Here is a 14,500-nt window from a genome sequence, read left to right as displayed (position 1 = left end):
CTACCTGTGTCCTAGCACATAGGTGCTCCATAGCAGTGTGTCTCATTCTCATTAATAGTGATTTGTTCAATGTGTGACTCAAAGTGATTTTTAAAATTCTGGCAACGTAAAGTTTACCATGATACCATTTTCCATGTGTTTTTTTTTTAAATCCGAGAAATTTTATATAACTGATTTCTGGTTCTTGAATTTGGAAAATGAGGTAAACTCTAGTATGGGCTGTGAAGTCTCTCTCTGCCCAGGGAGCTACGGATCTGAGACCTAAGAAGGGTAAGATAAGGGTGAGAAGGGATCTTGGGCACAGCTGAATGGCTTTGTGCACTTGACTTCACTTGGGTTTCCTAGCTAACAGGGTCCAGTAATTTTTCCCCTGGGCCAGCAAAGGGCAGAGGTTTGAAGTTAAGCATCACTGGGTTCTCAGCTGGCCCTCCAAGGCCCCCTCCTCCCACTTGCAGAGAAAAGAGGAGGTGGCTGAATAGAGGAGGATATGAGATTGGTTCTCTGCTCCTCCCTCTCCTTGCTTTTCCCCACACCCATCCTCTCCCCCACAGCAGCCATCTCCCCCACAGAGACTGGAAAGAGGGAGGAGGGCGGAGTAGGGGACTGAGGGATCAGAAGCCCCAGTGCCCTGTATCTGAAGGAAGCGCTGGCCAGGGGCAGGTCTGCTGCCTCCTTCAAAATGATGCTGGGTACTCTGGGGCTTTGGGCACTGCTTCCCGAAGCTGTACAAGGTAAGTGTCTATGGGGAGGGGCAGGGTCTTTCCATCTACCCATTGAGGAAAGGAGCATTTGAAGCAGCAGCCACCCCTTTGGAAGAGCGGTGAGTGGGGTGGGTGAGTGAGGGTGACGGGTAGAGCCGTGTGTCCCCATGGTGGGGGTCAGGTTCCAGGCCTCTGCTGACACTGTTTCCTCCTATGGCTTTACCATGCTGGCCCTGGGGTATGAAACATGTTTTGTCTCTCCTTTTGGCTGCTGTTTTTGCCTCTGCATTCACTCTCTTGAACCTCCCCTCCCCACCCTGGGCCACAGCACCCCCAAGCAGGCGGACCTGTGTATTCTTTGAGGCCCCTGGAGTGCGGGGAAGCACAAAGACACTGGGGAAGCTGCTAGATGCAGGACCAGGGCCCCCCAGGGTTATCCGCTGCCTCTACAGCCACTGCTGCTTTGGGATCTGGAACCTGACCCAAGACCAGGCACAGGTGGAGATGCAAGGTGAATGGCAAAGTCTATGGCAGGTGATAGCTAGGGTGGGAGACAGGTACATCCTGGGGTGGGGGTGGCGTCTGAGGGAGAGGAGGAAAAAATGGAATGTGTGGAGGGAAAAGAAAAGCCCATATCAGATGGAAGGGATGCCTCTGAGAAGGGATTTATCCTCTTTCTCCCCAGACTTCATTATGCTCTTTTTCTCGCTCTCCATCTCTCTTTCTTTTTCTTCTTCTCTTTCTTAATCCCTTTCTCTCCTCTTTTCCTAATCCTACCCTATCAGGATGCCGAGACAGTGATGAGCCAGGCTGCGAGTCCCCCCGATGTGACCCAAGCCCCCGAGCTCAGCCCAGTCCCAGCTCCACTCTCTTCACCTGCTCCTGTGGCACTGACTTCTGCAATGCCAATTACAGCCACCTGCCTCTTCTGGGGAGCCCTGGGACTCCTGGTTCCCAGGGTCCCCAGGCCATCTCAGGTAACCCCTGGGGTGCTGAACCTGGATGGAGGCTGGGGCCCAGGTTAGGAGAGGTAGAACCAGGGCCAGTTCTCACCCTACCCCCGTCCCAAGCTTCACTCCTTCTGGCCTTGAAAAGTTGGTTGCCCTGGTGACTGTGAGATAACAGGGCTTGTGACCAGGGTGGGGGTGGGTCGAGAAGCAAGACTTCTGAGGAGGGGGAGAGGAGCAGAGAGTAGATTTGGGGCAGGGCTCATCCTGCCTGCATTCTTGCCTTAATGCCCAGGCGAGTCCATCTGGATGGCGCTGGTGCTGCTGGGGCTGTTTCTCCTCCTGCTGCTGCTGGGCAGCGTCATCTTGGGTATTAATCTGCCCCATCCCTCACTTGTGACCCCAAGACACTGCCCCAAAGCTCTGACCCCTCTCCAGGCTTCCTTGACCCTCTGGTTCTGAGATCTCTACAACCTGACTCCCATTCCCTCCCACAAAGCCCCCTTCTGAGTCTCCATTCCCCTGCACTCTGACTCTAAGGCTCTTTTCTGTCCCAGCCCTGCTACAGAGGAAGGCCTGCAGAGTGAGAGGTGGGCCAGCGCCAGAGCCAGAGCCAGATCCAGACGCAGGCAGGGACTGGAGTGCGGAGCTGCCTGAGCTGCCTGAGCTGTGCTTCTCCCAGGTGCCCAGGGCGGGAGGAAAGGGTCCTCTAAGTACTCCTAGAGGGTGTGCCGGGGAGGAAGCCTAGTCCTGGTACTAGCCGAGGCCCACACCCATCACCGTATCCCACCAGGTAATCCGGGAAGGAGGTCACGCAGTGGTGTGGGCTGGGCAGCTGCAAGGCGAGCTGGTAGCCATCAAGGCCTTCCCCCTGAGGGCTATGGCCCAGTTCCGAGCTGAGAGAGCACTGTATGAGCTGCCAGGCCTACAGCACGACCACATTGTCCGCTTTATCACTGCCAGCAGGGGGGGACCTGGGCCCCTGCACTGTGGGCCCCTGCTGATATTGGAACTGCACCCCAAGGTGAGGACCAAGAAATGTACATGTGCGTGTTTGCCTGTGTGGGAATGGGGATGGGGATAGGGGAGGGGGAAGCTGGATGTCAGCTGGGCCCTGTCCATGCTTATTCTTCTGCTTTAGATATCCTGTTCTCTAAAACCTTAAAATTTATTTTTCATATTTTTTCTTTTTATTATACATGAAATACCTGCTAATACTTTAAACCCACAAAATAGATAAGGAAAGGGAAAAATCAAAATAATTCATATTCTGTACCTTAAAGAAAATCATTGTTAAAGAAAGACCTTGAGCCCTCCCTAGCTGGTTTGGCTCAGTATTTAGAGCATCGGCTCATGGACCGAAGGGTCTCAGGTTCAATTCTGGTCAAGGGCACGTACTTTGGTTGTAGGCTCAATCCTTGCCCAGGGTTGGGGCACTTGAAGGAAGCAACTAATCAATGTATATATCTCACATCAATGTTTCTCTGTGTGTGTGTATCTCCCCCTCCCTTCCACTCTCTAAAAAAAATTATTGGAAAGTATCCTTGGGTGAGGATTAACCAAAATAATAAAAAAAATAAATAAATAAATAAATAAATAAATAAATAAATACCTTGAGCCCTACTGGCTTGACTCAGTGCAGTGGATAGAGTGTCAGCCTGCAGACTGAAGGGTCCCAGGTTCGATTACAGTCAAGGGCATATGCCCGGGTTGTGGTCTCAATCCCTAGTATGGGGTGTGCAGGAGGCAGCCAATCAATTATTCTCTCTCATCATTGATGTTTCTATCTCTCTCTTCCTCTCCCTTCCTCTCTGAAATCAATAAAAATATATATTTTTAAAATACCTTGAGCCCTGGCCAGTGTTTCTCAGTGGTTAGAACGTCAACCCGCAAACCGAAAGGTCTCGGGTTTGATTCCCAGTCAAGGTCACATATCTGGCTTGTAGGTTGGATTCCTGCTCCATCAGGGCACATGTGGAAAGCAAACAATGTGTCTCTTTCACATCGATGTTTTTCTCTCTCTCTCCCTCCTCCTTCTCCTTCCCTCCATTCCACTCTCTCTGAAAATCAATGGAAGGAATATCCTTGGGTGAGGAATTAAAGAAACACACAAGCCCTAACTGGTTTGGCTCAGTGGACCGAGTGTCAGCCTGCGGACTGAAGGGTCCCAGGTTCCATTCCAGTCAAGGGCATGTACTTTGGTTGCGGGCACATCTCCAGTAGGGGGTGTGCAGGAGGCAGCTGAAGGATGTTTCCCTCTCATCGATGTTTCTAATTCTCTATCCCTCTTCCTTCCTCCCTGTAAAAAATCAATAAAATATATTTAAAACACACACACACACACACACACACACACACACACACACACACACGCCCTAGCTGGTTTGGCTCAGTGGATAAAGCATTGGCCTGCGAACTGAAGGGTCCCTGGTTCGATTCCAGTCAAGGGCACAGGCCCGGGTTGCGGGCTCGATCCCCAGTAGGGCGTGTGCAGGAGGCAGCCAATCAATGATTCTCTCTCATCATTGATGTTTCTATCTTTCCCTCTCCCTTCCTCTCTGAAATCAATAAAAAAACAAAACACACACACACACACACACACACACACACACACACACACAAGCCCCGCCTTTTTGCTCAGTGGTTGAACATCAACCCATGAACCAGGAGGTCACAGTTCAATTCCTGGTCAGGGCACATGTGCAGGTTGTGGGCTCGATCCCCAATAGGGGTAGTGCAGGAGGCAGCTGATCAATGATTCTCTCTCATCATTGATGTTTCTATCCCTCTCTCCCTCTCTTCTCTCTGAAATCAATTAAAAAACAATATTTTTTTTAAAAAAGAAATACCTTGAGGCATAGCCCTTCAAATTTATTCATATATTCATTCAACAAATATTTATGAATTGTATTTCAGGCACTGTTCTGGGTGCTAGGACAAACACTCAGTCCCTCCCTGCCTTTACAGATTTTATGGAGTAATAGGGGAGAGAGAAGTGGGTCAAATAAACACAAAAATTTGTGTAAAATGTCAAGTGTATTAAGTGTTGAAAGAGAGGGCCATGCTACTACAAGAGAAGACTAAGGAGACGTGACTCGAGGGGCGGAACATGAGCAATAAGGATGAAGAGGAAGAGGTAAGCAAGGACCAGACCATACTTGGCCTTGTGGGCCTAACTAAGGACTTGGGAGTTTATCAGCACCCATAGCTCCTTCACCTCTGAAATCTTGAATTCTGGGAAGTCACCTTTTTGACTATGTGCCTCACTGCTCAGCTCAAAAATCACTGCCTTTTTGGTTTTGTTTATTTGTTTAACTTTCCTGGCACACTGAAAGTGCTCAATGTTTGTCGAATGCAGTACTCTTTTTTAAAAAATAAGTTTTTATTGATTTGAGAGAGAGAGAGAGAAACATTGATGAGAGAGGAGCATCAATCAGCTGCCTCCTGCCTGCCACCCACCAGGGATCAAACTGGTGACCTCTTAGTGCACAGGTAGATGCTCAACCACTGAGCTACACTCGCCGGGCTCAAATGCAGGACTCTTGCTCCTTTCCCAACAACTTCCACTTGCTTCCCAACTGCCACTCTCCTACCCAACCGATCTGTTCATTGGCCAGTTCCACCAAACAGGCTTGACACCTCAAGCCAGGTGGTTCACGAGGGGTGCCTGGGCCTAGCTCGTCCTGTCTCTCCTTTTTCTGCCTTTGTCCAAAGTCCTCTGAGGCAGTCTAAGGTGGTTAATTGTGAGGGACACTAAAGGCAGACTGCTTGGGTTCAAGCTCCACTTCTCTTTCACCAAGTGACTTCCAGCAAGCTTAGTTAGCTCTCTGTCAACCTCCTCATCTGTAAAACAGGAGTGACAGGAGGACCTTCCTCCTAGAGTTGGAAGATCGCAGGAGGCCTGGCCCACAGTTAGTGCTCAGGACCCTTGAACCGGAGTTGCTATTTTTCCTGTCAATCTGACTATGCGCATTCTCGCTCCTCCATTGCCTGTTATCTTGCCCTAGATGTGTCAGTGTGTTGGTCTGCTGAGACATGCAAGGGAATGTTTGTTGATTGACCTCTCTTCTGGGGTGGATCGGCCACCTCCAGCTTTGTGTGTCCCCCTCTTCTCTGTACTTCTCCCCAGGGTTCCCTGTGCCACTACTTGACCCAGCACACCAGTGACTGGGGACGTTCCCTGCGGATGGCACTGTCCCTGGCACAGGGCTTGGCATTTCTCCATGAGGAGCGCTGGCAGGATGGTGGGTGAGCTGAGAGCAAGAAGCCATGGGAATCAGGAGCCACACTACTATGTTTCAGATTCTCCCTTAGCTCGGAGGGGAAGGATTGGGTCAAAAGAGAAAGGAAGAAGATCCACGTCCCTTCAACCTTGGCTTCTCCCACAGGCCAATATAAACCAGGTATTGCCCACCGAGATCTGAGCAGCCAGAATGTGCTCATTAGGGAGGATGGGTCATGTGCCATTGGAGACCTGGGCCTCGCCTTGGTGCTACCTGGCCTCACCCAACCCCCCACCTGGGCCCCTACTCGACCCCACGGCCCAGCTGCCATCATGGAGGTAAGTACTCTGGATAAGGATGAGGCCTAGGATAATGGTGTTGCTGCTGCTGCTGAAGATGTGCCCATTGCTATAGCAACAGTGCAGCAGTGCCTGCAGCGTTTGAGACATTGCTGAGTCTGTAGTTGGGGGATACTGCATGGACCAGTGTTGTGGTGAAGGCTGCCAAGGAGATGATGCTTGGTCCTCCACGCCTTTCTCTCCAGGCTGGTACCCAGAGGTACATGGCCCCGGAGCTCTTGGACAAGACTCTGGACCTACAGGACTGGGGCATGGCCCTCCGGCGAGCCGATGTTTATTCTCTGGCTCTGCTCCTGTGGGAGATCCTGAGCCGCTGCCTGGATCTGTGGCCTGGTAAGGATGGGTGCAACAGTCCCCTCTCTTCTCCAATGCCTCACCTATCCATTCCAGATCCACCTACCTCCTGACCCAGGAAGCTCTGCCCTTCTCCCCCTTGGTCTTTCCACCAGGAAGGCACCCCTAGCGCTAGCTGACACGTAATCCTGTGTGCTTTTCCCCAGACAGCAGACCACCACCCTTCCAACTGGCCTATGAGGCAGAACTGGGCAGCACTCCCACCACCTGTGAGCTATGGACCTTGGCAGTGGCGGAGAGAAGGCGCCCTTACATCCCACCCACTTGGTGCTGCTTTGCCACAGTAAGAAGCCACTGGCTGGTGGGCTGGGGACCTGGAGAGTGTGGGCACAGGCTTCAAGGGCGTGTCTACCAGGACCAGTCCCTCTATTCCTTCTATCCCTTCTCCTCCCACCACTCCTGGATCACGTTCAGCTGAAGCTGGGCAAACTTTCTCTGTATCTCAGTTCATCCTCTTCCACCCTAAGTCTCACACAGCCCACTCCTGAGGCTCTCACCTTCCCCTTGCTCAGTCTTGCCCAGTCTGTCTTTCTTCTCCCCACCTGTTAGCCCTGTTCTTCCTGCTCCAGGAAGTCCTCCATGGCTTTGCTCCTACCTTGAGCACTGTCCCCAAGATGGCTTCTCTCCCGGTACACTGGCATCCAACCTTCAATCCAATCATCCCTTCTTCTGTCCTACACATCTGTGTTTCTAACATGACCCAATAAAGCCAGTTCTAGGTATAAAAGGTTAAAGCAGTAGCCTAAAAATGAAACGTTAGTGGTCTGCTCAAACAGTTTTCACAGGAAACCCCTTCCCTGCTACCTGGTCTGAAATACCTGGCCTAAAATTTCCACTGCACAAGTATTTGCTGTGTTAGATAACAGAGCCCCGCAGACTCTTTGCAGAAGACCCTGTTTGCCTGAAGGGAAGGAGAGCAGTTTCTCATCAACATGCTAAGCCATAACCAGAATTAGCTCCTCAGAGGAAAAAGTGGGCCCTTTGGAAGGCACCCAGAGAACCTGTCTCAGGCAACAAGATGCAGAGGGCTGAATTTCAGGGAGGGGCAGGGGAGGGTTGCTCCTGGGAGGGTCAGAAGAAGAGTGTTGAAAACAGAGGAGTGGTGGACATCTTTTAATGACCTACTCAGGTCCTGGGGTCAAGCCTGCCTCTTGGTCTTTATTTCCAGGACCCTGGTGTGCTTAGAGAGCTCCTAGAGGACTGTTGGGATGCAGACCCGGAAGCACGGCTGACAGCTGAGTGTGTACAGCAGCGCCTGGCTGTCCTGGCCCATCCTCAGGAGGCCCACCTCTTCCCAGAGGGCTGTTCACATAGCTGCCCACCTCTCTGTGCAGAAGACTGTCTCTCGACTCCTCCCCACCACCATTCTCCCTTGTAGGCCTCGGCTGAGAATCCGTCACTTCAGCATTCAGCAAGGCCCTTGTTTCAGGATTCTCAACCTAACGGTACCATTTCTCATGTGTAAATATGCAGTTTATGTGTAATCTATGTACGTGCAAACTAGACATGGTGATCATATGCTGTTTGCTCTGCCTCACTACTGCCTTTCCCGCTTGCCAAATGCTTGGACCCTCAATGGGCATCCAGTCCACTGTAATTCTGACCAGTGACGGAGGGTAGGTGTGCACAGGAAAGAGATAAAGTCAGCTTTCCTGACTCCACACCCTTAGAGCATCCTTTCTTCTTGTGATCTCGGGCTCCTCCTGGCTCTCTTCTTTTCCTTCTCCTCAACAAGCCTTTATTTGGTGGGATACCATGAAGGGCACTGGGGAAAGAGGGACAAATACCATGAAATTGCTGCTCTGAAGGTGCTCAGAGATCCACAACTCACTTTGTTGGGGTCCTGTACAGTGTCCTGGGAGGGGATGGTCTCTGCTGGGGCTTGAGCAGGAAGGCCTCACAGCACAGGATGCTTGAGCTGGGTCTTGAATGAGCAGGCATTTTCCAGGAGTGTTGGGGGCAGTACGACATTCCTGCCCAGTGAGGTGTATCATGAGGTGCAGCAAGAAATTGCAGGTAACCTGCGTAGCGAAAGTGTGTGTAAGGGGGGAAGAGGGGGTGGCGGGAAAAGAGAAAAGGTGACATGGAGAACTGCAGGCAAGGTTTTGCGAGCCATGCTGAGAATTTCTTCCTTCATTTCTTTTTTTTTATGTTTTCTCTACTGGCTTTTCTTTCCTAAGCCGGACATCTTTAATACTGGGTACCCTTCAAGGTCCGTCCAGTTACAAGTGCCTGCCTGGTGTGTAGCCCTGGCTCGGTTTCTAACTCTCCAAGTGCCCTTGGGCAAGTTACTTCCTCTTTCTAGGGCTCAGGTCCCTTACTTGCTGTATAAGGAGTTGGATGCCCTTTTGTCCAATCCCAGAAGAACAATGGAGGAGTCCTGATTTCACTACCACAGGATTGCTTCCTGCTCAGTGACCAGCTAACTCTATGTCCTCCGGCAAGTTTCTTCACCCTTGGAATCTCAGTTTTATCTTGCGTGAAGTGTGGAGAAAAACACCCCGCTGGCAGGGTCAATTCAGGGTGAAAAAAAGGTGACAGGTCTTACACAGCACCTGGCCTTAGTAAACACTTTGTAAATGGTAGCAGTTGTGATTGAGCATTGACATTATCCTAGCCCCTTTCTAGCTTGGTTGTTCTCGAGTTCCAGGATTAGCCTCTGGAGAGCCCATCTAACCCCAGGCCCTGAGATTTCACCTTCCTTCAGACCCAGGTCTCTAAATCTCTACAAGACATCATCACTTGGGTAGGCAGCCACCACATGAAACGAAACACATCAAAACCCAAGCTCCTGCCTCCCCCTCAGCAACAGGGCTGCCTTTCCTTCCTTGACTCTCAAGGACACCAAGTTTCTCTTGGTCCTAGAAGATCCCAACAAGGAAGATGTTCTTGTCCCTTCCTGAGGCCCCTGCTCATCTTACTCATATCTGGTTGGTTCTCAGGCCCCATTGAGGTTGTATGGGTACCATCCCCCTTTCCTCCCTCCTAGGTCTGGCAGCCTCAACTACTGACATGACCGCTTGGCCGCCTCTTTTTTCCCCAATCTAGGTTAAACACCACTCTAAATTATCTTTAAACATAACTGCATTGTATTTTGCCTCTGCACAACAGTCTAACTTGCCTGTTTCGTGACAATCCTGTGAGCACCATTTACAAAGGAGGAAAACAAGGATTCAGGGAAGTTTAGGAATATGCCTAAGGTCACACAGACCTTAAGTAACAGAGCAGGAATTCTCATCATTAAAAACAATGTTTATGAAAATGCCGTGAATTATTAGAAATGGTAATGTCATATGAAAAGAATATCTAGACCTATGCTGGCAAGCATAGGGTTATGTTAAATAAAAATAAACCTATAATCACAAGAAAAACAAACAAACCCCAATAAAGGGACATTTTATAAAATACCCATCCAGCACTCCTCGAAAGTATCAAGATCATCATAAATAAAGAAAATCTGAGCCGAAACTGGTTTGGCTCAGTGGATAGAGCGTCGGTCTGCGGACTGAAGGGTCCCAGGTTCGATTCCGGTCAAGGGCATGTACATTGGTTGCGGGCACATCCCCGGTGGGGGGTGTGCAGGAGGCAGCTGGTCGATGTTTCTCTCTCATCGATGTTTCTAGCTCTCTATCCCTCTCCCTTCCTCTCTGTAAAAAAATCAATAAAATATATTTTAATAAAAAGAAAGAAAAGAAAATCTGAGAAACTATCACAATGATGAGCAGCCTAAGGAGACATGGTGACTAAATGGAATGTGACATCCTGGAACAGAAAAAGGACATTGGGTAAAAACTTAAGAAATCGGAATAAAGTTAACAATCATAAGTCAATGTTGATTTATTCTGGTAACAAACATACTAATGTAAGATGTTAATAATAGGGGAACTGGGTGTGGGGAATATAAAAACTCTGTATCAGTTTTTCTGTAAACCTAAAACTGTTCTAAAAAATAAAGCTTATTGAAAACAACAACAACTATGACCATCTCCAAAACGTCAGAAGCCATAAATACAAGGAACAAGGGAGGGTTGTGGTAAGCATTACAATGTTCATTTGCAGTAATTTTGAGTGGGTGTATTGTAATGTGTTGCATTGAAGGCATCACTAACATAGAAGCCAAAAAAACGAGATTATTATCTTGGCTCTCCTCACTGTGAACTCGTCAAAAAGTTTATTTACTTAATATTCTCAGGAAGTTGAAAGAATGATTCTCTGTCATTTTCAACCCTATAATTCTATGATAAAATGGGATTATTGCACCAAATCCAGTGTTTACCTAGTTCAGTGATGGGCAACCTTTTGAGCTTGGTGTGTCAAACTTCGCCAAAAAAACTGAGCATAACTTGGGTAGTGTGTCACTTTGAGGAAAAAAAATTATTTCGCAAATGTTTCATCCTCAGGAGCAGCAAATGTTTTATCCTCGGCATGCGGCCGCCTCAGCAGCCGCGTGTCATCAGAAATGGCTACGCGTGTCAGTGCTGACACGCGTGTCATAGGTTCGCCATCACTGACCTAGTTGGTATTACCATGATTGGTGAGTCCATGCTCATAGAGAGGTAGTATGCATGTAAAAAAGCTCTTTAGAAGCTTGAAAACATAAATATCTGAATAGAGTGGTCTTATGGGAGAAAAACTGTATGGCTGAAAGACAGAGGTGGTGATTGTGGAAGAAGACTGATTTTTTGCTATATACCTTTATTTTTACCTCTTGAATTTTGAGTTATTTGCATGTTTTGTCTATTAAAATTAAGTACACTTTAAAATTTTTTAAAATATATTTTATTGATTTTTTTACAGAGAGGAAGGGAGAGGGATAGAGAGTTAGAAACATTGATGAGAGAGAAACATCAATCAGCTGCATCCTGCACACTCCCCACTGGGGATGTGCCCGCAACCAAGGTACATGCCCTTGACCGGAATCGAACCTGGGTCCCTTCAGTCTGCAGGCCGACGCTCTATCCACTGAGCCAAACCGGTTAGGGCTAAAAAAATATTTTTATTGATTTCAGAGAGGAAGAGAGAGAGAAACATCAATGATGAGAATCATTGATCCGCTGCCTCCTGCACGCCCCCTACTGGGGATTGAGCCCACAACCTGGGCATGTGCCCTTGACCAGAATCGAACCTGGGACCCTTCAGGCCATAGGCTGACACTTTATCCACTGAGCCAAACTGCCTAGGGTGAAATACAATTTTTTATATTTATGGATTTTCAGAGAGAAGAGGAATGGAGAGAGAGAGGATGGGGGGAGAAACATCGATGTGAGAGAGAAACTATAATTGGTTGCCTCCTGCATATGTCCTGACTAGAGATCAAACCAGCAACCCAGGTGTATATACCCTGACCCTGACCGGGAATCAAGCCCGAAATCTTTAGGTGTACAGAACAACACGCCAATCCACTGAGCAACCCAGCCAGGGCTAGTTGGGTCTCTTTTATCCATTCTGATCATTCTACTTTTTTAAAATTTTATTTTATTGCTTAAAGTATTACAAATAGTAGTACATATGTCTCCTTTTTTTCCCCTTTGACCTTCCTCTGGCCTCCCCTACCCCTCAGCATCATTCTACTTTTTAAAAAATATATATATTTTATTGATTTTTTACAGAGAGGAAGGGAGAGGGAGAGAGAGTTAGAAACACCAATGAGAGAGAAACATCAATCAGCTGCCTCCTGCACACTCCCCACTGGGGATGTGCCCGCAACCAAGGTACATGCCCTTGACTGGAATCGAACCTGCGACCCTTCAGTCCACAGGCTGACGCTCTATCCACTGAGCCAAACCGGTTTCGGCTCATTCTACTTTTAAAATATATATATATATTTATTGATTTCAGAGAGGAAGGGAGAGGGAGAGATAGAAAAAATCAATGATGAGAGAGAATCATTGATTAGCTGCCTCCTGCACACCCCCTACTGGGGATTGAGCCCACAACCCAGGCATGTGTCCTTGACCAGAATCAAACCTGGGACCCTTCAGTCCATAGGCTGACACTCTATTCACTGAGCCAAACTAGTTAGAGCTAAAAAAATTTTTTTAACAGCATCATGCCCATCATCAATAATTTTTTTCAAACTTGATAATCTTCCAAGAAAGAAATAATGCAGATATAGATTTCCCTAGAGCTTAAAAAAAAATAGAAAATGTTCTAATTCATCTCAAATATTTAGCACCAACCTGGTAAAAATATATCAAAATGGCTTCCTCTGCAGATAGCTCTCTTGCAAACATGGTGAACGTTCCTAAAACCCGCCGAACTTTCTGTAAGAAGTGTGGCAAGCATTAACCCCACAAAGTAACACAGTACAAGATGGGCAAGGATTCTCTGCATGCACAGGGAAATCGGCATTATGACAGGAAGGAGAGTGGCTATGGTGGGCAGACTAAGCTGATTGTCAGAAAAAAGGCTAAAACTACAAAGAAGATTGTGCTGAGGCTTGAATTCGTTCAGGCCAACTGCAGATCTAAGAGAATGCTGGCTATTAACACGTTAAGCACCAAGCCTATTTTGTCTTCCTTTCCGTTTAGCCCACGATATCCGATTTCACCGATATGCTGGCGGCACTAGTGACTGACTGGTCTGGACGGAAAGTATAGTGTCAGTCACCGGTGACTGACATAGCGCTTAACATGTTAAGAGATGCAAACATAGTCCTGGTCGGTTTGGCTCAGTGGATAGAGCGTCAGCCTGCGAACTGAAAAGTCCCAGGTTCAATTCCGGTCAAGGGCACATGCCCAGGTCAGGGGCTTGATCCCCAGTAGGGAGCATGCAGGAAGCAGCCAGTCAGTGATTCTCTCTCACCATTGATGTTTCTATCTCTCTCTCCCTCTCCCTCTCCCTCTATGAAGTCAATAAAAATATATATTTTTTTAAAAAAAGATACAAGCATTTTGAAATGGGAGGAGATAAGAAGAGGAAGGGTCAAGTGATCCAGTTCTAAACTTCATATTTTGTTTTATTATATGACAACTAGAGGCCCAGTGCACGGATTTGTGCACCGGTGGGGTCCCTCAGCCTGGCTGTGGGGCTGGGGCTGGGTAAGGACCCTGGGAGGGCTCCAGGGTGTGTCCAGCCCCTTTTGCCCAGACCCGATTGGCTGGACCCCAGTAGCAAGCTAACCTACCAGTGGGAGCGTCTGCCCCTGGTGGTCAGTGCGTGTCATAGTGACTGGTCGAACGGTGGAACCAATGGGTTGGACACTTAGCATATTAGGCTTTTATTATATAGGATAAAATCTTAGTATGTTCACTTAAAAATATATCAAAATATACTGTGGCCCTAACTGATTTGGCTCAGTGGATAGAGCGAAAGGTCCCAGGTTAGATTCCAGTCAAGAGCATGTACCTTGGTTGCGGGCACATCCCCAGTAGGGGGTGTGCAGGAGGCAGCTGATTGATGTTTCTCTCCCATCGGTTTCTAACTCTCTATCCCTCTCCCTTCCTCTCTGTAAAAAATCAATAAAATATATTTTTTAAAGATGTACTGTGGTTATGTAAAATACTATCATTGGGGGAGGTTAGATTAAGGGTATATGGGAATTCTACTATTTTTACAACTTCTTGTGAGTTTAAAAATATTTCAAAATTAAAAGTATTTAATAAATCTATTAAAGTTTTTAGTTCAAAATGGCAAACTCAGTTGAAACCAATTTTTATAAAATGTTCTTAAGTCTGCTTAAGAGGAATGAGTATTTTTAAACTTTTGGGTGTATGGTTGTATATATACTAATTAAATCACACTTGATAATTGTGTTATTACAAAAACAAAACAAAACAAAACAAAGGCCATTGCAGCAATCCAGTCAAGAGATGACGGTAGCTTGGGAGCGAGGAAGATGAAGTGCAGGGATTCCACCGTGCAGAGGTGTTGCAGAAGGGTTGGGAAGAAGCGACGGAGAGAGCAGAGCTACCAAG

General features: G+C 47.8%; 1 protein-coding gene and 1 pseudogene across 2 annotated transcripts; both read left to right on the top strand.

Moving 5' to 3' along the window:
- The first annotated feature begins 682 nt into the window (after positions 1-682).
- On the top strand, positions 683-7,962 carry AMHR2 (anti-Mullerian hormone receptor type 2). Of its 2 annotated transcripts, XM_054718441.1 has the most exons (11): positions 683-731; positions 1,030-1,212; positions 1,487-1,678; positions 1,944-2,018; positions 2,206-2,330; positions 2,442-2,672; positions 5,778-5,892; positions 6,037-6,209; positions 6,416-6,563; positions 6,731-6,867; positions 7,753-7,962. In XM_054718441.1, the coding sequence occupies exons 1-11, from the start codon at positions 683-685 to the stop codon at positions 7,960-7,962; spliced, it is 1,638 nt and encodes a 545-aa protein (XP_054574416.1). The 2 variants fall into 2 exon arrangements, with proteins under 2 accessions (XP_054574416.1, XP_054574417.1); XM_054718442.1 differs by lacking the exons at positions 6,416-6,563; positions 6,731-6,867.
- A 4,850-nt stretch (positions 7,963-12,812) lies between these two features.
- Positions 12,813-13,527, top strand: LOC129149650 (60S ribosomal protein L36a-like; annotated as a pseudogene).
- Positions 13,528-14,500: the final 973 nt, after the last annotated feature.

The sequence above is a fragment of the Eptesicus fuscus genome, chromosome 7, assembly GCF_027574615.1.
Source record: "Eptesicus fuscus isolate TK198812 chromosome 7, DD_ASM_mEF_20220401, whole genome shotgun sequence".
Taxonomy (NCBI): Eukaryota; Metazoa; Chordata; class Mammalia; order Chiroptera; family Vespertilionidae; genus Eptesicus; species Eptesicus fuscus.
The sequence above is the reverse complement of the archived record's forward strand: the minus strand, read 5'-3'. Positions and strand labels throughout refer to the sequence as shown.